This window comes from Martes martes (genome assembly GCF_963455335.1).
Source record: "Martes martes genome assembly, chromosome: 1".
Classification (NCBI taxonomy): domain Eukaryota; kingdom Metazoa; phylum Chordata; class Mammalia; order Carnivora; family Mustelidae; genus Martes; species Martes martes.
The window spans coordinates 5,465,030-5,491,665 of NC_137888.1; the positions used below are offsets into that span (position 1 = coordinate 5,465,030).

General features: G+C 46.7%; 1 protein-coding gene across 1 annotated transcript in view; it reads right to left on the reverse strand.

Moving 5' to 3' along the window:
• PCP4 (Purkinje cell protein 4) overlaps nt 1–26,391 on the reverse strand; it is a 52,468-nt gene extending 26,077 nt beyond the window's left edge. The window contains exons 1-2 of the mRNA XM_080821468.1: nt 26,270–26,391; nt 801–852 (exon numbers count right to left, since the gene is read on the reverse strand). Of these exons, the coding sequence (XP_080677594.1) occupies nt 801–852; nt 26,270–26,278 (61 nt within the window). The 5' untranslated portion in view covers nt 26,279–26,391. The remainder of the gene's footprint in view (nt 1–800; nt 853–26,269) is intronic.
• Between the last annotated feature and the right edge of the window lie 245 nt (nt 26,392–26,636).

Here is a 26,636-nt window from a genome sequence, read left to right on the forward strand (position 1 = left end):
CCCACACAGCACGAAGCAGGACCCGTGTCCCACAAAAGCGAGTTCATTTCATAGTCAACAAGAAGTGCAAACATCCAGAATCTAACTTCAGCAGGAACACGAACGCGCATCCACCCCTTCACCCCGCTGAAGCTGGGGCGCGGGGCTCACACCCAGCTGAGTCTCCTTGGAAGTCTACCCTCTTCCCAGTCGCAGTCACAGCCAGCGGCCCCTCTCCAAGCCTCAGGCCCCACAAATACAGTGATCGCTCCTACAAGCCAAGGCCAGCATGGAGACTGGCCCAGGACGCACACACGCTCTGGCCTCCAGCACACGTTCGAGTTCTCTGGGAATTCACTGCTGCCCCTCCCCGATCCAGACCCTCCTGGAGCCCATGCTGTGCTCTGGGTCCTAGCGAGGCCTGAAGCAGACTGTAGAGGCTCCCGTCAGGAGTTGAACACTTCACAGCTTTCAAAGCGCTTATCTCATTTGATCTCATTTTATCCTCACAACAACTCTGACGATTCTCACCAACCCTAATGAAGAAAGCACAGAACTATATTTGCATTCTAATTATCACACTGCCCAAAATGAGAGTCCTCCTTTGGGAAGGAAACTGTTCCTATCACTGCATTTAACTAGCTTGGTTTTCTTTGTAAAACCAGACCACGGTGCTCTCTGTGCTTTGCTCAGATCCCCTGTAACCTGCAGCACAAACACGTGTACTAGGCTGGTTTGCACGGAAGGCATCATCCACATCTGCCACGGGCACAAGGCGGACATGACACAAGGAGATATCTGGATAATTCATGTCATCTTACCATTTTCGCCAGATGTCTTGTCTTTTCCATTGGTTGTCCCAGCACCTTGTCGCTAAAGGCATAAAAAAAAGGAGGGGAAAGAAATTGTTATCGGATAAATTCAGAATTATTTTTGTCACTTCTAATATTTCAAATATCTGGTGCATTATATCATGTTCTATGTTACTTGAGCTCAGATGATAAAAACATGGTGCTCATGAAACCAAGAAAGGGTCAAGCCCAGAAAGGATCCATTGGAGTCACACAGACTGCCCCCTCGCCCACATCCAAGGAACACCAGATGGGAAGCTATTGTTGATGGAGGAAAACCTCATCTGAAAAATGAGGAAAATAGCCAAATGTGAGAAAATGAGAACTATCACTTTTGTCAGTGATGGCCCCAATCCCAATGTCCAGGTCAAAAGAATATTAATTAACTAAAAAAAATATTGGGTTTGTAGTCTGAGTTTCTCCTGCTGTTGAGTCATCTGTCTGTCATTGTAGAAGCCTACATTGTGCATTTTCATTTCACCAGGTTAACCAGGAGTATGAAAATTTTATGGTCAGTCTTGGATCATGGGACAAGAGTTTCTGTGAGGTCTGGGGAGCCATGTGAAATGCATTATACATGTCAACATACAAGCATGCTTTCTCAAAGCTTACCTAACTATTATCTTTAAATAACATGGTGGTCAGAATGGTTCTAGTCCATGGAGACAGAAGTATGGTGTAAATCCAATTTTCTGGTCATTATTAAAAATACGCTTCAAGTTAAAAAAGATTGCAGGGGCACCTGGGTGGCTCAGTCAGTTAAGGCCTCTACCTTCGGCTCAGGTCGTGATCTCAGGGTCCTGGGATTGAACCCCACATCGGGCTCTCTGCTCAGCAGGGAGCCTGCTTCCCCCCTCTCTCTCTGCCTGCCTCTCTGCCTACTTGTGATCTCTGTCTGTCAAATAAATAAATAAAATATTTTTTAAAAAAAAGATTGCAGAGATTATGAAGTCTCTAATTTTCAGGTGAAGAAAATGCAACCAGGAAGGGAGCCTGATTTGTCTAAGATCAGAAGCTAGTTGGTGACACAGTGGAGACTAGAGATAGGACTTTGGTGTGCAGAGATGAGAGACCTGCAGGGATTGTCTTGGTTACAAAACTATTTAAATAAGATCCTGGGAAGAGAGGCAGAGCACTGGACAAGGAGGAAACCATTATAGATGACTCTCACTAAGGGGTAAAGATGTCCTCAAAATGTATATTTCTGCCCCACCTAAAAACAGTATCATAAAAAATAATTATCAGCTCCCATTAGTGTCCAATGTTGTCATGAGAAACTCCTAGATCCTTACTCAACCGTTTATTAACAGTAGATGGGTCATCTGGAAAAATCTTGCTTTCAGGTTCTGGTTCGTGTAAATAAATAGGGTGAATGATAAAGACCCATGTTGACCAAGTTAACCGTCCCTGTGTACCCTTCCTGCTTTGTGCAGAGGATAACTCGAGAGAAGGTGATCAAACCAAGCGTCCCGGTGTCGCTAAGCCCACCACACTTCCCAATGCAGTCACCATGAAGTGCAAAGACCCACCCAATCCAGTCCCATTTTGAGAAGATAAACCAACTCTCTGTGGCAGGAGCGGAAGGAAAAGCCACAAGTTGGAAAGATTATGTAAGTGTGGGCCCTGTCTTCATATCTGATGTAGAACGTCTTGAATTTTCAGAACACTAGATCTGTCCGCGTGTTCCCATGGAGAGTGGCTGCAGTTCTTAGCAAAACATTAACTGTTCTACACACTTCATTTAGGTCCCAAGTCATGGCATTGTTACCTCAACCATCAACCAGGAATACATATCATCTTCACTTAAATAAATGACACATTTCTTAAATATGGTAGATTTGCAAGTAAAACACCCCTTTCTTCTTGCCCTGTGTTGAAGTGCCCTCTTCAGCTGGAAGGCTGGTTCAGCTGCACTGAAGGGAATCGGGCCACCCCTACAGAGGATCCAGCCAGCTACATGGCAGCTGTCAAAAACTGAACACTCCAGTGTTTAAACCCTCCACCCTTCCCCACGAAACGCATAGATGAGTTGGGGGGAGAAAAGTGAATTTCAGAGACTAAAAGCACAGGGTTGTAGAGTTGAATAAAGTCAAAATTAAATGGAATACAAATGCAAAATAGGATTGCACTCCACCCTGACTGTCTTTAAATACCTTAAACAGTGACACCTTTCAAATGTCATGAATACCTTGTTCCATAAAAGATCACATTTTAGAAACCTGAGGAAATCCAACATAAAATGCGCACAGGGGAGAAAAGGAGTTCATTTTTTCAGAATTTCTAAGACAGGGGTTTCTGTGTCAGGTCTAATTTGATGGAGGCAGAATGAAACTGATAGATGTCGCAAGGAGATGGCATCTCAGATCAGAAAATGATCCCGATAAAAAAGAACTATTCACTGGGAGTATCTCATTTCAGAATTCTCTGAGACCTTGCAGCATGTTTAAGGGAAAGGCTGAGTGCAGTGGGGAACTATCTGAGAGCTTGCTTATCCTGGGGCGGGAGGGGCGTCTCTGGTGGTCATCACACATGATTGTTTTATCAGCATGATTCCATCTGCCTTTGTCATGGCCTTTGGCACAGATGTTCTCATTAGGTCCTCTCCTGGTGAACTCCAGCCCCACCCTAGCAACTTTATGTTCATGAAACACTCCTGGCTGGGACCCTCCACTACACCTTGTCCCACTCCAGACCCAGCACCTTCTTCCAAGCTTTCCTAAGTGTCTGGAAGAATAACAGTCCCTTCCTTCTTCGGCCATCTGAAATCAGCATCCCTGCGGCTCAGACCAGCTCAATGCCCATTCCCCTCGGGCACAATGGCATTCTCTCTTCCAATATGTCAAGATAGTGTCCCTGTCATCCATCCCCAAGACCTCTTCAAGGGACAGAAGGTCTCATGTGAGAAAGCATATTCCGTTCAATTTACTTTTAGAATCAGAAATACAAAAACTACTCAGCTTTTTAGAGCACAGACACATTTGCTTGGAAACTCCCTCTTTCTCTGTTGTCCTCGTTTTGTCACTAGGAAATGCTAGATAGCCCTCTAAGGATGCGACACAAGACATTCTGATTCCAACACTGAAGTAACCTCCTCCAGCAAGAGCTGGTGGCAGCCATGCCCGCTACGGAGTCTGCAGAGAAACAGGGAGGATACTGGAGGGAACGAGGCAGAACCACAGCCAGAGGACTGTCCCCAACCCTTAAACACTTTCCAAACAACTCTCAGCGTTCTCAGAAGGGAGGTGTCCTTCCCTGGTGACATTAACTAATAAGCATTCCATTGAGGGTTGCTGGGGGGTGGCAGGGGTGGGGATGGGGTAGGGATGGGATGGTTATGGACATGGGGGAGGGTGTATGCTATAGTGAGTGCTGTGAATTGTGTAAGACTAATGATTCACAGACCTGTACCCCTGAAACTAATAATACATGACATGTTAATTTAAAAAAAGGAGCTAGAACTCCAGAATTTAATAAACTCTCAATAAAAATGAGCCCAAGTAAAGAATGGGTACATGATAGTTCTTTCTCACAACACACCACATATCCATAAAAAGGCAGGATTGGTACTTCAACGTGTAAGTTTTGAGGTAATTTTTCTGACAATCCCACTGCCCCAGGGGCTACAGGAAAATAACAAAGAAATGTCTTTTATTTGATTTCCCAGAACAGAGAGCCTGAGGCAAATGCTACGACTTTGTGCTACGATTTTGTTAGAGAGGGCACGTGGAACGAGGAGGAGGGAGGGGAGGGAGACTCATCCTCAAGTCCGCTTGCCAGCTGCACCTGACACTAACCTCATCCCCTCTGACAGTGGTGAGACCCAGCGGACCCCAGCAGGGAAAGGTCAGCGAGTAAGCCACCAGCCGCTGTCCCTCACCAGTCCAGTTCCTGGTGCTTCTCGGCTGGAGATGTCTCACAGCTGGCATCTACCAGGGGACAAGGAAGAAGTGCCCAGGCAGGAGATGCAGAGGTGGAGACACGTGGTGTGGCCGGGAGGGGCGTGCTGTCACTTCACACCTCCCTGAAGCCTGTGGAGCCCACACGAAGCTGGCGACCCACGGGTCCTCCCTGACAGAGTCAGAAGTGACATCTGAAGGGTGTCTGACTCAGCACATAAATTTGTCTGAGTGACTCTTTCAACCAAGTTGCAACATCACGGACATCCCGTTCCTATTCAGTACTCACTAGTGGAACAGACCACACTGACCTTCTGGTAAGTAAGTGGCTTTGAATCCATTTCTCCCTGCACTTTGAGCTTAGCATGGAGACTGAGATATGTCTGATTATCTGTATGTGTGTAGGGGTCTACACACACCACTGGCACCTATGTCCTCACACTGCCAGCTTAGATAGAAAATGTGGTGATGTGGTGAGCCAGCTGACTGCATGCTCGTTGCAAAAGCCACACTTCTTTCGAGAATGAGTGCCTGCGTGACTTCTCAGTCCTCTATCTTTCCTTCTGCAATCCACTACAAAATCTTGGTGTTCTGGGAGTAGCCACCACTGGATAATGTGAGTGAGGCAACTGCCTCAGACACAAAATTTAAGGGGGCACCAAAAAAGCCATTAACCATCAATTAAGACCAACACTCTCCATCTCCCCTCGTCCTCCATGTTATCTGTTATGCTCCACAAATAAGTGAAACCATATGATACTTGACTCTCTCTGCTTGACTTATTTCACTCAGCATGTTGGAAGGGGAGGTGAACCATGAGAGACTATGGACTCTGAAAAACAACCTGAGGGTTTTGAAGGGGCGGGGTGGGAGGTCGGAGGAACCAGGCGGTGGGTATTAGGGAGGGCACGGATTGCATGGAGCACAGGGTGTGGTGAAAAAACAATGAATACTGTTACGCTGAAAAGAAATAAAAAATCTTAAAAAAATTAAGACCAACACTGCATGAGATCACTTATATATGGGATCTGAAAAAAGCAAGAAAGGAAGGAGGGAGAGAGAGGAAGGGAGAGAGGGAGGGAGACAAACTCAAAGAAACAGAGTAGAATGGTGGATGCCAGGGGCTGGGGGTGGGGGGATAGAGAAGAGATCGGTAAAAAGGTACAAAAGTTCTAAGATGAATAAAGTCTGAAGATCTCGTGCGCAACATGATAACTATATTGATAACACTGTGTTGTATCACTGAAATTTGCTAAGAGAGTAGAAATGATGTGTTCCCACCAAAAAACAAAGGTAAATATGTCAGGTGAGGAATGTGGAAATTAACCCTGTGGTGGGAATCCTTCACAGTGTGCACGTGTATCAAACCATCGCATTGTTCGCTGCAAGTACATTACAATTTTATTTGTCAATCATACCTCAATAAAGCTTTAAAAAGACAAAAAAAAAATTTAAGGCAATATTTTAGAAAATCAAAAGTGCTGTAAAAAGTCACAATAAACAAGATATCCACATTGTACGTGAAGACAGGATCGACCAGTATTACTGACTCTTCCTTTCGCCTCGGGCTCCACACAGCTCCACCAGGCCCTGGCCACTCATTCCCCCCACAGTAAAAGATTCACGAAGTTATGTAACTTCAAGGATTTGGAAAATTACTTGAGTGAAGTCTTTAGAAACTTCCATTTCCAGCTCTTTCATGGGACACAACTATAGGTTATGAGTTTGTGCCGTCATTTTTCGAGTTCTTATTATATGACCTCAGAATACTGAAGTGGGGGGAGCTCATCTTTCATGCTTTGCTATCGATACCTGTGAAATTGGGTATACATACGTCATATGTCATGGACGTAACCGAATTACCAAACCCACCTTCTGCATCAGCGCAAACTCAGAACACTGCGCAGATTATGTCTCCTTAGAAAATCGTTCAGACAGTACATAGTGTTCCATCTTCAGGATGAGACACAGGTTTCCTTATCAAGTATTTACTTTTCATTCCAGAAGTTTGAAGAGAATAGAATGTGAAATGAATTTTGGCTGGTTAAATTTCAGGTCCAAATGACAGTTTGAGAACGTTTTCTGAAGGTACATTCACAGCATTTAAATGGAACATTATTCAGCCATCAAAAAGAATGAAATCTTGCCATTGGCAATGATGTGGATGGAACTAGAGGGTATCATGCTCACCAAAATAAATCGGTCAGAAAAAGACAAGTACTATATGATTTCACTCATTCGTGGAATTGGAGAAACAAAACGGATGAACGTGGGGGAAGGGAAGGAAAAACAAAAAAAGATAAAAACAGAGAGGAAGACAAACCGTAAGGGATGCTGAACTCTAGGAATTAAACTGAGGGTTACTGGAAGGGGGGAGGGGGTATCTGAATGATGGGCATTCAGGAGGGCACGTGATATAATGAGCACTGGGTGTTATAGGCAAGTGATGAATCACTAAATTCTACCTCTGAAACTAAAAATTAATTAATTAATTAATTAATATAAGTATATGAATCTGTGTTGTATCTTTATTGGTTTGATGTTTAATTTAGTGACATGATTTGACCAGAGGTTCTCCACTTCCAAAGCCTCCATAGGCTTGGGGAACAAAGAACCTTCTCAAGTGAACGTCCCAGGCCATCCCCAAGGTCAGCAGGGTCTCACCTCTTCTCCACCCCTTTTCCCTAGTCCCCCCAAGAGATTCAACCAGTGACAGTGAAAGAGGTTGCTCACTGGCCTTGCATCAGCCTCTCATTGTTGCTGCAGCAGAAGAAAAATACTCCAGTTAAAGAATGTTGATCTCTCCCAGGCTAAGAAATAAAAGATCCTTTACAAAAGCAGATTGTCAAAATTTTGTGCATCCACCAGTGTGCAGGCCCATCTGCAGTGGAGGTGACTTAGTCTGGCTCACAACCTGGAGGGACAGACAGAGAATAAACCAATCATCTCTATGAGCCGGGTAAGAGCTTGACGCAAGGTGACTGAGACCAGGGCAGAGGTGAGGGACCAGGGCTCCCCAGAGTGAGCGCGAGTCAATGGGGGCGTTTCCACATCTTGGTCAGTGTGAGTCATGGTGCCCCCACCCCTGCTGTGCATCTCTGCAGACATCCCTTACTGGAGTCTCTGCTCCTGCCCCTGAGAAGGAACGGTCATAACCACGGGCCCCTGCCGGCCACACATCAGGACCCGGCTGCAAGTAGGCATGCCTGCATGTTGGCAAAACTTGCACGTTCGCAAGTTTTCCAGAGATGGTGTTACCCGGTGATATCAAGTGGATGCCATGTCTACATCAAAAGAAAGGAAAGAAGTTGTTTGAAGGCATTTTCATTGTGAGCGCACGCGTGTGTGTGTCTGTGTGTGTGTGTGTGTGTTTTCTTTTTTTAAGCACTTTGCTCTCTGTTTCCAACATCCAGCCTCTCTTGGATTCTGTCTACCAAGTAGTTGCAGAGATTTGGCAAAAGAAGGAAAGAAAACTCCGTCTCATTCCCATGATGGCTTGGAAGCTCTTGTTAGAAAGTGCTACTTAACACCGTCTATCCCCGGTGATGCATTTTTGCCCAAGTAATTTTTCTCCTCGGGGCTGTCTTCTTTTTGTGCTATCGTTGTATTCATATTTCCAATGGTTTCAGGGTTTCTAGCTCGCCTGAAATGGTAGCATCGTGACGAGCAGTTTCTCAGATGGGCCCTAAGTAAGAGGAAAAACACGAATCTTCCTGTCTGCGGTGTGGGCCGTGCTCAGGGGCCATGACGTTTGGAATATCGCAGGTTCTTCCCAGAATCGACGCCTTCCCCAGGGGAGACGTCAAGGTGAGGATTGCCCCTGAACATCTCAGCTCACCCTTCCCAGCACTTTTTGTGTTTTCCTTTGCTCACCATGTTTATAAAGAAGTAAAAATGTGTGTTTCTTTGGTATTATATTTAACATTTTATTGACAGAGTTTCATGAGTCTCTTGAGTGAAATATCAGACTTTAAGTGAACAGGAGAGCAAAACCACGGCCACGGCACGGTGAGGTGGGCTGAGCGGCCAGGTTGGCCAGCAGGAAGTTGATGACTGCTTGGGGCCACCGCGGTCATTGGACAGGTGGCTTCTCGGGAACATCAAAGGCACATCATGTAAAGCTGCTTCCAAATCAAAGTCCCTGAATGTGTCTGAAGAGCAGAAGAGACTTTCAGGCCAACATTGCGTGATAAGTACAGGACAGATTTCGTTTCTTGGCACTGATATTTTAAATCACCTATAATTCTCCAATCCAAAAATGGAGCAGTAAAACTCCACTAATTTAATCCCTGAAGGTGTGGAAACTAATGTCAAAAGAGACTTCAGCTGGAAGGGTTTAAAAAAAAAAAAAAAAACATTGGCTAAAAGAAAAAGAGACAGGATCCTTACAGACAAGGGCACTAACCTCTGTACTTCTTCCTCATTCCCCTCCATGTGCTCGCCGGCACCGGGAAAGACCCACAGGCCAAAATTCCACCCCAGAAGCTGTATTCTGCCCCTAGCATCTTTAGCCTGACCTTTATGGTAATAGAAGTAATTAGCATTGCTGTGGTTTACACAGACCATTTACAAAAGGACCTTCATTTTTAGGGATCTGTGTGTGGTTTGTCTTTTTGAAATTCACTTTATAATTTGCCCTACAGCCATATTTTAATTTTTTTAAGATTTTATTTATTCATTTGAAAGAGAGAGAGAGCACGAGCTGGAAAGCAGCAGGAGAAGAAGGAGTAGAGACTCAGCTGAGCAGGGAGCCCGAGGCGGGACTCGATCCCGGAACTCAAGGATCATGACCTGAGCCGAAGGGAGATCCTTAACCAACTGAGCCATCCAGGTGTCCCTACACCCGTATTTTTAAATTAGTATTTTTCACCCTTAAAAACCTTTCCTGTGCTGATTTTCTTTTTTAAATAACACTTTTTTTTTCCATTTATGAAATAGGATACAGTCATTATGAAAATTTCAGAAAATAAATGTACTTTACTCTGTGGCAAGGGAGCCTCCCTAGCCCTCTCTCTCAGATGGGCCTGAAGAGGCCCCGTGAGCAGGTGGCAGAGTGTCCACTTAGGGAGCAGGACAAAAACCCATTTAAAGACCGGGCAGCAGCTGCTGTCACCGAGCATTCTCTCTGCAGTTTGAGACTCAGGAGTGATTCACAAGGACGGGAACTGTCCTCATTCCCCTGATCGTTTCCCTACACTCCTATCGCTTCAGCTGTCAGTTACAAAACACCTATGCAGGCCTCGGTGACTGTGGTATTCTCAAGGCCGTGCGAATAGTTTACATCATAAATTGGGATTATTTTTATTTAGGGTGTGATGGTGAAGAAGGTAGGCTCTGGAGCTAACGGGGAGCAAAGAGGTGAATCCAAAGACATACAAAGAACTTTATGGGGCGGCAGGACAGTCTGCTATAGGACAGTCTCCGGCAGGACAGTCTGCGGCAGGACAGTGTGCGGCAGGACAGTCTGCGGTAAAACAACAGCCTGTATCTCAGTGCTTAGAAAGCAATCATGTCAAAACTCATCAGCTATAAACCTAACAAGGTAGCTTTTACTATCTGCAAATTATACCTTTATAAATACGACTCAAAAAAGAAAGAAAGACAAAAGAAAAGTAAGGGAAGTCTCCTGCAATCCTGGAATCACACTGTCCAGACTCTCCCAGTCCTGCCCTTTAGCCGCTGTGTGACCCTGCGCAGATCACTTGCTTCTCTAAGCCTCAGTTTCCGTTTCCACGAAGCCAGAACAATACACCCCCTTCATCAGGCTTGGAGCATTACATATGATGCAAATGGGCTCAGGGCACGGCCTGGGCCCTGAAAGGAACCAGAGGGCAAAGCAACAGAAAGCCGGGCTTCAGAGGAGGTCTGCCGCTTTCTTTTCCGTTGTGTTCCATTGGCAGTGGGTTAAGGTATGAAAGCACATCGGGCCCAGCAGTTTGGGGACCAGGAGGAACGCCAGCTCCCACACGTGACCCCGAACCAGTGATTTTACTCCTCAGAGCTCGGCATCTTCATATGCTCAGTTTCTTCTTCATGAAGGATTAAAATAAATTAAATTAAATTAAGTCGAATTACATTAAATTACATTAAATTAAACCTTAGCTCACATGGCTATTATGAGGATGTAAAGACAGAATATTGGGATTGGTGATGATTTTTTTCACAAAGTAGGTAGTCTCTACTTCTTAGTTATTATAAATTTCAGGTGGGCCTCTAATCCCAGTGCAGATGTGTTCTGTGTGTTGATACAGAGGACAGCTTGTGTTTTTTTCCAGAAAGAAAAGACGTGGAAAGAGGGTAGAATGGTAACCAGTGGCAGAGGGGGGAGGGCAGCCGGGAGACGGGAGCGGTCCTGCGGCCCCATGTGTGAAGCGAATTCATCTGCAGAGATCCGCACGGCTGAGGCTGAGAAGGAAGCGTCAGCCAATACACAGCCCCTCTATGGACCCCACCAAGAGCAGAACTAGCCTGCCCTGAGGGTCCTGGGAAGCCCCATGGATCTGTAAGTTTCCAGAATGATCCATGAATGCGGAGGTCATCATTCACCTTCCACATCTGATCTGCATCCAGAGCAACACTTCTCCATCTGCCCTTCCTTCGTTGCCTTCCGATTGTGGTGGCGACTGCTTAGACTATCCTCAGAATAAAGATCATCGGGGTAAAGGGCAGATGCTTCTCCAACAGCAAGACCCAGCAAGAGATAAAAGCCGGCTCTCAGACAAAGACACAGATACCCCGACGCGCACTACTTCCCAGAGTGCGCCCAGAAGACACCAGAGCCACGCGGAGCAGCAAAGGGAAACGGACACTTGCTCTGCTCCCCACCCCGAGAGCTCAGCCAGTCAGCCTAAAGCCAGGAGAAAGAAGGAGTTGGAAAAGCATCAATAAAAGATAAAGGTAAAGGCAGACCCTGAGATGAGCCTCTAAACTAAGTCAGTAAAGGACAAATCGACCTTGTACCGATGATGAGGGGGGCAAAAACCAACAGGCATGGCCAGTTCTTTGGGACGAAATGAGACCTGGACTGTATCACTGTGAAAACACCAAGCCTGCCCGTCCCTCCTCTAGTCATATTATTTTTAGGGCACTTTTATATTTCAAAGGCCAGAGACGCTGATGTGAGGCCAGACAGTCCACGTCCCCCCAGATTACAGAGGCCCCAGAGAAAGACCTCTGTGCTTTGCTTTTAGCACTAAACACTGGCATTCTATCCCTCCCTCCCTTCCCCAGCATGGCTGGTAAAGCACAGTGTGGGCTGCAGTCAAGGGAGGGCCGAAGACCACAGGATGAACGTGCCCTCGTAGCCGGGAGAATCTTGGCCTGCTGAGCCCTAACCAGCCACCGCTCCCAGGCCCCGCATGGCCATCCGCCATGGCCACACGTTCCCACCATGGCTGAGCCCCCCATGATGTAAGGCTGCACGCAGCTTCCTCATCAAGTGAACAAAACACGGTGCAGGAGAGGGGAGAGCCTCAGCCAAACCCACTGCCAGCCAGGAGAAGCCCCATTTAAGGCTGAGTGAGAGATCATGCTTCCAGGTTTGGCAAAGCCTTCCTTCTTTGCACCAAGGCGGCAGGCTCCATCTCTGCAAGGCAACAGCGGAACGCTTCTGTAGCAACAATCCTAGGACGTGGAAAGGACAATTAGTCCCATTTGATGGATACAAAATTTGAGGCACAGAGGGAGAGACGCAGTGGCTTGTCCCAGGATCTACAGCTGCTCATGGGGAAGGGAAGGAGTGTGAGCGTAGGCAGTCTGGTTTGGGCGTCTGCACACTTGCCGTTTCCTCTTGCCCGTGTAGAGGGTGCGACATCGGCTTGGAAGATGGAAGATCTGACTTTGACGACCCCCTCTGCCATCAACGGCACAGATGTTTTGCGCCTCGACCCGTCTGGTGGCAGAGGGGGACGGAGCTTCCTGACCCTCCTTCTTGCTCCTCCTCAGTGTGGAAATCCACATCACCCAACATTCTGTGTGCGAACACGCGTCGACAGTTTCAGGGGAACGATGGGGTGAACATACTTCACAGGATTGCCAGGGACCCCGGTCACCACTGTGCAGTGTTCAGCCCATTCAGACCCCAGACCTGCAGACGTGTTTCCCACGCCCGTGAAAACGGGGCTCAGGGACTGTGTGGACAGCTCTCGCTCCGTAATTCCCTCTGTACGGGCGTCCTGATTTATTTCACACACATTGAACTAGTTCCGCGCACTCCCCTCTGCACACCCCTCCGAGGGAAGCTGAAGCTCCGGGCTCGTGTGCGGACTCCTTGTGATAACGCTCAGATGGTAACCTGGCACGGCGTGCTCCTCGGCGTGCTTCTGCCGGAGGGGGGTGTTCTGAGGCTGCAAAACCGGAGGCTTTCTTTTTTGGTAATGAAGAGGCAGCCGGCTTTTCTCCCCCACTCAACTACAACGAAAATAGCTTCAGAACACGTAGAAGTCTGGGGTTGTGTACTTCTGGAAGAAAGGGGATTGCTTTGTCATAAATCAGCTGTCATGGCTCAGGGAGTGAACGGAGACAGATTAGAAGACCAGATGAAGGTGGACGGGCCACCTGATCAGCTGCACCCCATGGAGGTGAAAATTCTAGCCATCTCCCCACTGAAGATGAAATGCACGCATACCCAGCACCGACACCAACACCACCTACCAGCTCAGTCTCATGCTCTACCTCCTTCTCGGTGGGTAGCGGCTCCCTGTCTTATTTCCAAGTCCCCCCAAAATCCAGAGCCATGTAATCTGCTGGAAAACAAACCCAGGTGTGACTTAGGTCAAGGTCGCCTTCCTGGGTCGGGGTTGATCCGGGCAACTGACGCTCATGCCATGGCACAGCTTTGTATCTGCACATCCTGACCCGGGCTCCTGCTCTGATGAGGACCCTTTGCTTCCCAAGCACGAAACATCTCTTTAATTGGACAAGCCTCATACGCCTGCTCTCCATGTCCCTTCCCCTCCAGGGAAGAACACATGATGTAGCAGGTACCCTGGCGCAAGCCGGCCGCCCACCACATCCATCTGAATCAATGGTCAGCACTCCGTAAAGTCATTTTGAATTGGAGTGCAGGGAATTTTCCACACTGGGGTCACAGTTTTGCATTTATATGGTCTTTTAAAAAAAATGTATGCTTTCCAAGGGCTTTATAATCAAAGTTATTCCTCCAGCCTCGCAGCAGTCCTGGGCGGTCAGCCAGCATCACCTGGTTTCTTGGGCAAGCATGCTGCTGGGTGGGCTTGCTCAGAACCAGCCTCGATGCTCCCTCTGACTCAGCGGGAAGACCCTCCAGCCACCGGCTCCCGTGGGCAGGCATGGGCCGTTCTGAAAACATCCTCTGGGTGAGGGAAGGATACAGAAAAGGCCCCTGACGTTGCCGAGGGATAGGAATGTTTCATCAGAGCACACACTCTCTCCCTCTCCTTCTCTCTCGCTCTCCACTAAAACGCAATCAGGAAACCCCCAGCTTCACTCACAGCCAGCCTCCTGGCCATGTGACCTGTGCAGTTACATAGGGCCTCTGGCTCGTAAAAGTCCCAAGCTTGGCTTAATGCTCTGTCATCATGGTTTTGAAATTCTTTTTATTTATTTATTGTTTGAAATATTTTGGAAGAAAGGTTGGTTTTGGTTTTGGTTTTTTTTTTTTTTTTTTTTTTGTCAGAGAGAGAGAAAGAGAGAGCGAGCGCACGAGTTGGGGGGAGGGGCAGAGGGAGAAGCAGGCTCTCCATTGAGCAGAGAGCCGGATGTGGGACTCAGTCCAAGGACCCTGGGATCATGACTCGCGCCGAAGGCAGACGCTTAACCAACTGAGCCACCCAGGCATCCCGGTCTTGAAATTCTTAATAATGTTTTCCTTGGAGCCCCCACATGTCTGTTTTTCCCTGGGGCCCCACACACGTGCCACTGACCTGCCCTACCGTCCAAACATGGGCTTTCCCAGGACTGTCCAGCTCTGTCTGAGCCACCATCACCTCAAAAGGCATCTCTGAGGAAGTGGGCAGGAGCTAACAATCACACAGCTGCTGCTTGTCTTGAAATTGCCTCATTGCTGGTGGAGATCTGCCTGACTCCTCAGTCCCTGTCTTTCCTCCTGGTGGAAATATGCAAGGGACCCCGGAGAGAGAGTCGGGTGTCCCCCAAGGACACTGCTTCCAGCCCTGAAGTTACAACAGGATGCTGCCTTTATGTGTTTGTTGTGTAAGAATTCAAAATCCTCATCCCAAATTCCATGGTCAGGGAGCTCTCGCGTGAATTTCAGCCAAGTCTGGCTCTCAGCAAGAACGCGGCAAAAAAAGGGTGGCGTGGAAATTCACCAAATAGCGCCCCAGGATGAGTCTTCCTTAAAGATGGAACGGATTAAATCCAGATGAAAAGACAACAGTAAACTCGCATGAGGTATTTGGCGGAGGGATTTGACAAATTGCTACATCTATTTTAAGAAATTACTTCCTGAATAGGTGAAATAGCCCACATTTCTGAGGTATAGAACATTGCCAGAAATAATATTTGCAATGTGGCACCGTATTATCTCTATATTTTGACAGGACTTATGCATATGTGAGAACAGAGTTATAAATATCGGGATGAGCCCATGCCTTGAATCAACTCCAGAGAAGAAGCCACTCACAATGGTGAGGAAGCCACCAGGGGCTCTGAGATACAGCGTGAGCCGTGATATCTTGCCGTGGACAAACGCTAATACTCGTATGGAAGGAGGGCTACAGGCATATCTGAATTCACTTAGGTATTTCTCACAAGTAGACCATGGAACTTTTAAAATGCAACAATAGGCACAATTTGCACAATTCCAAAAGTCCTCTTGACGATACACGTGTAATCTGCTTCCAATGTCCTAAAGAGATGACTCACTGAACACTTTTAAAGGAAGACATGATAATTTAATAGAACCCAAATATCCATTGATAAGGTTGGGGAAATGTCTGACACATTTAAAGCTATTTGTATCATCAGGCAAGAGGTAAAGATCAACTACAGTATCATAATGGATATGTATCTGTTCCTCGGACTTGAAGATTGCTAAAATGTCATGTGGTTCTAAAATTCATGAATTTTCAGACTAACCATTAGCCATGGTGGTTATTCCTCAGTCAATACGTACTGAGACCCTGCTTCTGGAAGCACTGACTCCATGGGGAAGGTCCCCTGAACCCTTCCTTCCTCTCCTTCCTGCAACAATGGCACTAGTCAGTGTTTCCACTAGTTTATACAGTGACCACATGTGAAGTCAGGTTAATTTCACGGGATTCTGTCTTCCTGGCTAGCCTCTAAGCTCGGTGAGAGGTATGGGCCATGTCTTCTTCGTTCACCCAGCACAGCATACAACACGTATGGATTCCCCATCCACGTGGGTTGAAGGGCATGTACCAGAGAGAGGAAAAGTGTAGAAGACATAGTTTCTGTTTTAAAGGTTCCGACTCTAGAAGGCAGAAGGAAACGTGGCTGAAAAAATATGTGACTACTGACGATACACCCACTGGTTTTGACTGCCATCCTCTGAGCAAAGGTTTTCTTAAGAGTATAATTTGAGGGACGCCTGGGTGGCTCAGTGGGTTAAGGCCTCTGCCTTCGGCTCAGGTCGTGATCTCAAGGTCCTGGGATCGAGCTCCGCATCGGGCTCTCTGCTCTGCAGGGAGCCTGCTTCCTCCTCTCCCTCTGCCTGCCTCTCTGCCTGCTTGTGATCTGTCTGTCAAATAAATAAATAAATCTTTTAAAAAAAGAGAGAGAGAGTTCTATTTGAGGGGTTCAGATGCTCTTTCTTACTCAAACAGAGATGGAGGTAAGGCAAGAAATGAAAGTGATTGATGTAAAGACAAAGTCAAGGAAATTGTCAGGCAAGGGAGAAGACGGTCAGCCTCAGTCTCAACGAGGGACTTCATGGTAGCCGTGCACCAACGCTCACTGACCTCTCCTTATCTTATTGGGACAAGAGTTGAGGTTCAGAGTGCACACTTGAACCTCTAGAAATAAAGTGGAAGACCTGGGGGCAGAAAGAATGACTTCATCAAGATTTCTGTAGCTGCTCTTTTTTTACTCAAGGCTAATAAAAAAAAAAATCCAGGACAATACTGTTTTTCATAGATTTCATATCTAAATCCTAAATGGAATTGGGGCAGGTGTAAAAGAAATTGGGTTGGATCCAGGATGTGACAGAAAACGAGAAATTTAATAGGAAAGGAAATGTGTAAGTGAAACCCACACTGGCTTTTCCTCAAGAAACTCTGTGATTTTTTAACAAAATTTGCCTTCGGGCACTCAGCTCCCTATTTTAAAATGACTACTTTGAATAAAATGACAACTGTGGTCTCCTTCAATTCTGTGAATTCTAAGTAGGACCATAGAAATGACTGTTTTTCTCTAGGTCAGTGGTCTTTAAGCAGGGCGACTACATCCCAGGAAAGGTCAGGACCACCATGTTCAGCTGCACAGGCTGTACACAGCACAATCCCAGGGGGCAGCACTGATACAGACTATGGCAACAATGGCATCTCTGAAACTGTAAGGTTCTTAACTCTCACAACGAGGCACGGTGAAGGAAACTTTAAAATGTCTATGTATATCTTTCTAGGCTCAAAAATCAATAAGAACAAGATAAGGTTTTATCAATAGCTGCTTTCGGGATTGATAGGGACATTGTCACTTGGTGAGTGGGAAAGAATGGGAGTCCCACAACTCATGACTTGCTCTCAGAATATCATCATGTGCTGCACTGCAGTTCCTTGAGCTCCGGGAGGAGGATTTATAGTTTATGTAATCTACCTTTAATGAAACTAATCTCCCCACTAAGTAGGAAAGTGACTTTTAGAAAGTCTTGCATGCCATGACATGGAAGAACCTTGAGGACATCATGCTGAGTGTAATCAACCAGGCACAAAAGGACAAATACTGAGCCCACGTATATGAGGTCCCTGGAGTAATCAGATCCATAGAGACAAAAAGTAGAAGAGTGATCCCCAGAGGAAGGGGGTTGGGGGGAGGGGACTTATTGTCTAACGGTGTAGAATTTCAATTTTGCAGGAGGAACCAGTTCTGGAGGTCTATATCATAATAAAGTAAATACACGTTACACTACTGAATTATACACTTAAAAATGGGTAAGATGGCAAATTTTATGGTAGGCTTTTTACCCCAATTAAAAAAAAACTGTACATAAAATTGCACAGATTGAAAAGAATACAAACACCATCAGCAAAAGCAACAAGGGAGCAGTGGGAGTACGACCTAACCTTGGCACTACTACTAGAACATCTTCATGAGCACCAACGCGAGCTCCTGACCCATCAGACTGGAAGAAGTGCCATTACCGAGACTGCTTGACCAATTCACGGCATCGGGGATTTCTCTGCGTATCAAACAAGCGTCGGGAAATGTGAAAAAGAAAAGCCCAGGTGCTCTTTGCCATTTTGGTAAGCCCAGGAAAAGAAAAGTGATATTTTTCTCATAATCCCTGACAAAAGAGGGATGTTACTTAATAAGGAAATTATATGTGTCAGAATCTTCCATTTAAAAACAGGTACGGGGGTTGCACCTGGCTAGCTTGGTCAGTGGAGTGTGCAACTCTTGATCTCAGGGTTGCGAGTTCACACCCCATTTGGGTGTACAGATTACTTAAAAATTTTAAAAAGAAATATAAAATAAAATAAAAACAGGCGTAGTATCTTTTTTAAAAAAAGATTTTATTTATTTATTTGAGAGCGAGGGAGATCGAGAGAGAAAGCACGAGCAGGCTGAAGGGCACAGGGAGAAGACGACTCCCCGTTGAGCAGAGAGCCCGATGTGGGGCTCGATCCTGGGACTCCGAGATCATGACCTGAGCCGAAGGCAGAGGCTTTACCAACTGAGCCACCCAGGTACCCCAGGTATAATATCTTACTTAATTTTTAGATAGTGGCACTTAACTCCTGATGGACATAAAATAATACTGGCTAAAGAAAAAAAATTCTTGGGGAGAAAGAACACATTTTCTTTTTCTATTTTTACTTTCTTGTTTTTGCAAGACAATTGTTGATGAGTCTTGTAAACTTCTGGGGTCCTCTTTTCAGGTATTGTATAAAATCAAAATAACCAGGGGCACCTGGGTGGCTCAGTGGGTTAAGCCTCTGCCTTCGGCTCAGGTCATGATCTCAGGGTTCTGGGATCGAGCCCCGCGTCGGGCTCTCTGCTCAGCGGGGAGCCTGCTTCTCCCTCTCTCTCTACCTGCCTCTCTGCCTGTTTGTGATCTCTGTCTGTCAAGTAAATAAGTAAAATCTTAAAAAAAAAAAAAAAAAGATCAAGATAACCAATCACTTTGTTAGAACCTTGGCCAAGCCAGTCAGGTGTTATGAGGACAGATGACCATTTCTTTCCTGTGCTGCTACACCGCAGTTGGGACTGTAATAGCAAGAAAAGTGTAATCTCCAGCCAATCCAGATACAACCTCAGCTATCAAATAGCTTACAAAGAGTCATAACCAAATATTCAAAAACTAACATTCAAAAGGCATTCCATACCATTGGGTAAAGGATCAAAGTACAGATGACTTGAGATATTTCGGTCTTGGCAAAACCCATGACTGCCCTCAAACTGGGGGCAGAAACCTTCCAGGGAAAAGGGTTTTCCTGTTCTCTAGTTTAGTTACATCATGATATGAAAATTGCTTCATTCCAATACTTCTACCAATTCATACTTTTTAGCCGCTTCTCCCCTCAACGTTCTGCAGGGGAGTTTTCAATTTGTGGATGATTACCCTCCTGCTTTATGGTGCTAATTTGTCTTCTTTTTATTTATAAGGTGGCAGTTTAAGAGTAAAATACAAAATAATGGCATTTAGAGGGTGATTGATTTTTCTGCCGGCAATGGTATAAATACGGCCAAGCGTTTCCCTTTCAGAAATGGAATGAGAAGTCATTCGGTGAGATTCTGAAGCATAAATTTCAGGCTATTTGCAAGGCACAAACAATATTCAAGCAGACTGATGCCTGGAATGTGTAACTTACACTGAATTGTTCATGTGAAACAGCCCAGAAATGGATGTTGGGTTTATAGGCCTGGACCAGCGGCAGGTGTGGCAAACTCACTTAGTTTATGGCGCAAAACAATGATCTGTGGAATATCCTCATATCCATGCTCGAAAGACACCTGTACCAAATCGAATGGAAAATATTTCTCTTCTCATCACTTGTACCTCACTTCGTTCCAAGGATGGGATGAAGCGTGGTAAACGGTCGATACCCAGGAATGATAGGAATGTAGAGACAGAGGCTGTTGGACTGCACAGGGGCAAATTCACCCAATTCAGTGTCTGGTTTCCCCAGAGAACACAGGCAAATGCATCTCTTTTTTGCATATGAATTGTCATATATTTCTATGTCAGATATAAATTAACTTAAAACCCTTGTATATGCAACTATTAATTTAAACATTTGGTTAATTAATATAAACATCAACGGTTAATTTTTTAAATATGAATTAAAATATTTGAATATGCAATTTGCTTTCTGTATGCGGGTTATACTTTGCCTTCAACAACATACCAGGATTTGCAGTGTGGCCGACCGTGACTCGACGCGAGGAGTTATCTCACTAAAGATCTGCTCAGGCTCTCTCTGATCCCCCCTGAAGCACAGTCAAATTGGTTTTCTATTTCAATCCAGCAAACCGTTTTGTAGGGCATTCACGGGCTCTGCCGCTCTGCCTACAGCTCCTTTTGTTTGAATTTCATAGAGCTTATCTAAAGTGAAATGGTCCCAGTGGAGACAACCCCGGACTATAGAATATTAGAATTATCTGTCCCTCCCTCAGCTCCCCTGTTTTCGTTGACATTTTTCCAAATGTCAAGGGTTCTTTCTGTCCAGATTCTCCCCAGATTTTCTCATTTTTTGCCTGCTGTCAAAGCATTTCTTTTGCATATATAACAATGTATCCATTTCCAACTTAAAAGATTTAAATGACAAACCCAGGTTTCAAACCAGGAGTAAAAAAAAAAAGAGAGAGAGAGAGAGAACTTTTATTTTCCAAACCCGTCTGGACTACAAATCTCAACATTTAGAAAAGAGGGTGTCGGGTCTGTTGGTCCCATTAACTGATAAATCCACAAAATCCCCTTATTTGTCCCATAAAGGAATATTGCCAAGTGCCAGACCACGAGCCAGGTCTTGTAGACAATGTAAATTCATTCCTGTCCTAAGGAAGGTCACAGCCATATGCCAATATGACCTATGCCAATAAATAAAATGCAACCCATAGTACTTTCTATGGTCTGGATGTTTGTGTTTCTTCAAAATTCATGCACTGAAATCCTAATCCCCAAGCTGAAGTCATTAGGAGGTGGGGCCTTTGGGAGGTAATTAGGTCATGAGTGGGGAGCTACCACAAATGCGACTCAGGCTTTCACAGAAAAGACCCCAGGCTTGGGGTGCCTGGGTGGCTCAGTTGTTAAGTGTCTCCTTTCAGCTCAGGTCATGATCCCAGGACCCTGAAATCGAGCCCCCCATGGGGCTCCCTGTTCAGCGGGGAGTCATCTTCTCCCTCTCCCACTCACCCTGCTTGTGTTCCCTCTCTCGCTGTCTTTCTCTGTGTCAAATATATAAATTTAAAAAATCTCTAAAAAAAAAAAAAAAATAGACCCCGGGCTCTCCCTGTCCCTTCTTCCAACATGTGAGGACACAGAAAGGAGATGGTTGTCTATGAACAAGGAAGAGGGTTCTCACCCGACCAAGCCAGCTCCCCGATCTCAGACTTCCAGCCTTTGGAACTGTGAGCAGTAATTGTCTATGGTTTACAAGGCACTCAACTGTGGGACTTTCTTATAGCAACCCAGACAGATGAAGACAATTACAGCGTGAGCTTGGATGCTGTGTTTTCTAAAACCATCAGGCAAACATCACATAGATCTGTGTGTATGTATCCTCTAAAGTCCTTCTTTCCCACCACCCTCCAGCAAGAAGCCCCTTCTAGAAAGCCTTTCTAAATTAATGAAAAGCTCCATACTTGGGTTCGTGATATTATTCAGCTGTTCAGAGAGTACGGTGAGCCCAGAAGGACAGAGCTGAGGACGGAAGGACCACGGACAAACTGTGAAAGCTCTTCCCCCTGGGACAACACCTCTCATGAAGCACTGAGGCAGAAATTATAATTTTAAAAATAACGCCGAAAATGTATTCATCATAAATTCAAGGCACTTTCCCTGACCAAAAAAAAAAAAAAAAGTATTTCCTTTTCATCTTGATCACACTATTCAACTAAACCTTTAATAAAATCAAGTGTGAGTCATTTTTTCTATTTTTCCTTCTGAAAAAAAAGTACATCTTGCATTCTGTCATTCTTAGAATTCAAAAGAGGAAAACAGGGAGACTTCTTAATCACACACCATTCGTTAATGAAATGTAGGATCAGGGAAACAAATTGTATGGCAATCCGTTACAACCGTCAGCCCAGCAATGACATTTCCCGGCTGAATTGTGACTTCTTCCCACTCCAGAAAAGTTGAGCTGAGAACCCAAGTTGGAACTGGTGTCTTTCTAGACCTAACATCCCCAGTCAGAGTAGAGAGGGTGCCTAAGCTGGTATGATCCAGCAAAACGTGGATCTTCCAGACCCTCCTACACCCCTGCGGCTGGTCTACCCCCCAAACGAGGTTAAAATTACAGAAGAAATTGAATTGTCCTTCGGCCCTCTGTTGCGAGGCCTTTGCAGTCAGTTGTGAAACCCATCTTATACGGTTACCCTCAGAATCTGCGTTTAACTGGTCTAAGCCACACGGTTCTCTGCGAACCGGGTCACCTGCCCGTTAGCATTCGCTGGAGTTCACTATGAGGTCATATTGAATCACACGACTATGATCACTCTCCTTTCAGTTCGGTTTCCTACAGTTTGTCTTAGCAATGGGTCTCCTCGATGACTGACTAGGTAAGACCAAAAAAGGTCATATGATTATTTTTTAACCAATGGCTACTTTTGGGGGGAAAAAAAAGAATCCTGTCCTTCCTATGCCCCCACCCAAGACTTAAGTGAGCTTACCATCCCCTTGCAAATCTCTCTCCAGACAATGTGGTTCACTGTTCCCTTCCTTCTTTAGAGATTTAATGTGTAGCCAGTAGCTTCTGATGCTGTGTTAAGGACAAGCGTGTGGGTCTAAACATTTGCCCTTAAGTGTCCTCAGTGTGTTCCCGCCATGCCTCTGATGAGCACAGACCTTTTGTGGGCAAGGTCTGGATGGAAGAAAGGCTTGTAACCCTGACACGGAGTTGCAACCTCCCACCCAAGCCTGTGCAAGAAAAGAGCGGTGACAGGAAGACACTTTCTCGAAGGGGTTTCAGGTCTAATTAAGAGCTGTCGTCCGAGGCATGACTCAGTAGGAGCTGCCCACCCCCTCTCTCGAATAGGGTGATGGTGGGTGTCCTTTTTTAAATTGATTCTCCAAATGTGTGCCTTTAATGCATTAAAATTTTGCTCCTGGCTCTCCTAAATAAGTTCTTTTGAAGAGCAACTTAAAAACTCACACCTGCACGAGAAAATGGGACAGACCGTCCTTGTTCATGGGACTCGTATTTGGTGGTTCGACAAGGGGACTCTTTTCCTTCTCCTGTGCGGCGGGTCCAGTCGGAGAGAGAAGAGAAGGACTTTGTAAAGTCCGGCCTTAGTGGTGAGGATTCCTGACCCAACTAATACACCTTAACCTGCATTGTGATTCCTACTAAATTATCTCCACGCTCATCTGACATACTTTAATCCTGAAATGTAAGCTGGACACCCCCACAAACCACCTCCAGTCTCTCAGTGCCCTAAATGTGGACTTGACTTTCCTCGCTATACCAGAGCCGCTCTTTTCAATCACCATTCCCCCCAAGAAGCCTTGTCACGGGGGACAGAGATGACACTGTGTCTTGGAGTCACTCCACGGAAAGCCAGTTCAGTCTCCAAGTCCCCACCCCTCACAGCCTTCCCCCTAAAAGCTAGAAGAGCCGGAGCAGTAGGGCTCACCCAGGGACCACTTGGCCCTTCGGGGGCTTCTCCTCGCAGCCCAGCTCCAGCACGGTTCAAGGGAAGAGCTGTGAGCTCGGGGATTTCTGCCGTGGGCCCCACACCCTGTCAGCTGGAGCAGGCACTATTCGCCCACCAGACTCAAACAAATCCAGAAGTCAGAGGAAAGCTTGACAAAATCCATTGCTTTGGCCCTCTGCAGTAATTAGCTACATGAGCAAGTCAACGATCATCTGAAATCCGTCCCTGCCTGAGAGCTATTAAAACAAGAAGCCACGTGTGATTCATCCAACTAAGGAAAAGCTTTGGGGTGGGGAGAGGTTCAGTGCTCTACCCAGAAAGGAGCTTCTGTTTGACTTTATTAAATGTTTTAAGCAGATTTAAGTTTTAGTGAAAGGACAAATTCCCACTCTCTGAGGGACATGCACCCAGAAACTTGGGGGCCAGCCAGAGAGCTAGTCACCCAGCTGGTGGCCGGAGGACTAGCGCTGCATGTGACAGGGGCGGGGTGCGGGGGGGTGGGGGCTACTGGTGCAGGAGGGACAGGAGGGGAGAAAGTTGGAGGAGGGAGCTGGATGGGGTGTGGTGGGAGCAAAGGGAGGTCAAGGCATCAGATGTGCCTCCTCCTGCAGTATTTTATCAACATTCAAGGAAGCTTTTGCAGTGGCCTGCTAATGTGTCTGAGGGAAGGGAAGGGGGGGCAGGGGGGGCAGGGCACGATTGCAGAGCTGCCCTAATTTTGCATTCAGCAGAAACGAGGTTGTGACCCTAATCATGGGCTGAGCTCTGGGATGTTTGCTTTCTCCCTGGGGACCCACAGTTAGGTGAACCCCGCTGAGCTGAGGCATTCTGGAAAGCTCATGTGTGAGATGCCGGCCACCAGCCCCCGCTAAAGATGCGGTGAGAGCCCGAGGGGAGCCAGCAGGAGCACCACCGGTCCAGAAGGACCCAGAGCAGCCAACTATGGAAGAAGACCCCCCGGGGCGCTACGGTTTTCTGACTCCTCCGTGAAGCTGTTAATTTGTATACCTACAGACCAACTCCCCCCAGCCATCGCTTCTCCCTGGGAGCAGGGTGAGCTGACACAGGGTAGAAGCCTCAGAAATCTCATGGAGTCCAACAGAAAGCCGTGGGACCCAGAGGCCAGGTCCACCTCGCCCCGTCTCTGCTTCAGGCCCCAGGCCCCTTTCCCCCCCCTCCTTCGGTGGCACCCAGGGCTCAGAGAGCTCCATACGCTCTCTGGACCCTGAGATCCACCCGGCGGCTGGCTGCCAGCCACGCAGCCTGAGTCCTGCCCCTCACTCGTCTCCGACCTGGAATCAGCTGACCTTGAACTTCTCTGTGCCTCAGTGTCCCCATCTGTCAACTGCAAATAATACTAGCACCTACCTCACACGATTTGGGGAGGCAAATGGGGTAACACGAGTGAAACACTAGACCCGGAGCTGGGGGCTGAGAACAGGCAAAAGCGAGGTGCACTGGCATTTCTGGAGCTCCCAGCCATATCTGGGGGGGGAGGCTCCCAGCCTCCCACCGTCTTCCCACACTCCCTCATCCTCGCTCTGTCCCAACCCTCACTCCTAAACCATGTATGCTTCCCGCACTTCTTCCTTTTGTGTTTATGTCAAAAGTCACCCATCAGAGAGAGAGAAATGTAGTGAAGGCACATCTTATTTCTGAAGTTAATTTTACTCTAGACTTCCAAAAAAAGGATCACCCATCTGTCAAAAAAAAAAAAAAAAAAAGATAGAGAATACAAAAGGTCTTTAAAAGTCATTACTGAAGTGCCGACCCAAAGGACATGAAAATGGGCTTGTCTGGGTTATTGAGCTGAGTTAGGGGGTGGTAGACCCCCAAACCTGCTTCATTTAAAAGAAAAGAAAGAGAACAGGATCTTTTTAAAAATAAAATGAGCTCTCAGTTTGCCCCCCACAAAATCTCTTCTTTAGAAACATATTCAGAGAAGGGACTTGCAAAGGAACATGGTAGCTGGTCTTCTGTCCACGTCTGTCCTGTCTTCCAGCCCCGTCCCCACGGGCAGGTTTGTCACGGTCCGGGCGAGCTGCCTCTGTGACCGGTGCCCTGACTGACTGCACAGAGAGTTTGCGCTTCCCCACGGCTGTGCCGTCCAATCCTTCCCCTGCTTCTCTCCCGAGCCTGACTGTCACCAGATGGCCTTCCTGCCAACGTTCCGCAAGGTATCCCCAAGCAAACACGTGAGGACAAGCGGGAAGCCACCCAAACCTCCAGAGACGCCAAGACTGGCATCAGCTTTCTCTCAGGAGGTCTTACACCCAAAGCACTTTCCGAAGTCACAATCAAATCAGAAGCACAATGAATCCCTTTCTCCTTCTAAGGCAAATTTTTTTTTAAAAAGTTGCAAACTTAACCGGGGTCTGCACCTGCCATACCAACCAAGATGTCAACAGGGTCATCCCTCAAAGCAAATAGTTTCAGGGCTGATCTGTGCTCCATCGCCACTGGGAAAGCCTTCATATGTTCCGAGACCAACTGTGGCCCCCGTCCCCTCTCACCCCCAAGTCTCCCTCTGCCGCTTACAGTGCCACTCACCTCACTCATGTTGCTCTAACACGGCAGCTCCGGGATCCCTGTGCTCGGCACCGTGCTCAGCACCCAGGACGCTGCTCAGGGGTCGCTATTCCACCGGTCCTGGCTTTTCTCTTAAAAAGGGCTGCCCGGTGGCATCATGCCTCCCGTAAGCCAATGAGCTTCCTTCACCTGCCTGCACAACTCACAGACATCTGAGAGCATGAGGGGCCCCCTAGTGGAACGAAGAGGAAAGCCAGCGAGGTTTCTGCTCCAAATTCTGCCAGGGAAGGAAGGAAACGCTTGATTTTTTTTTTTTTTTTAAAGGTCAGAGCCAGAGGTACAAAGATCATCACGGGTTTGCCATTGTCTATTAACTCAAGAGTCCAGG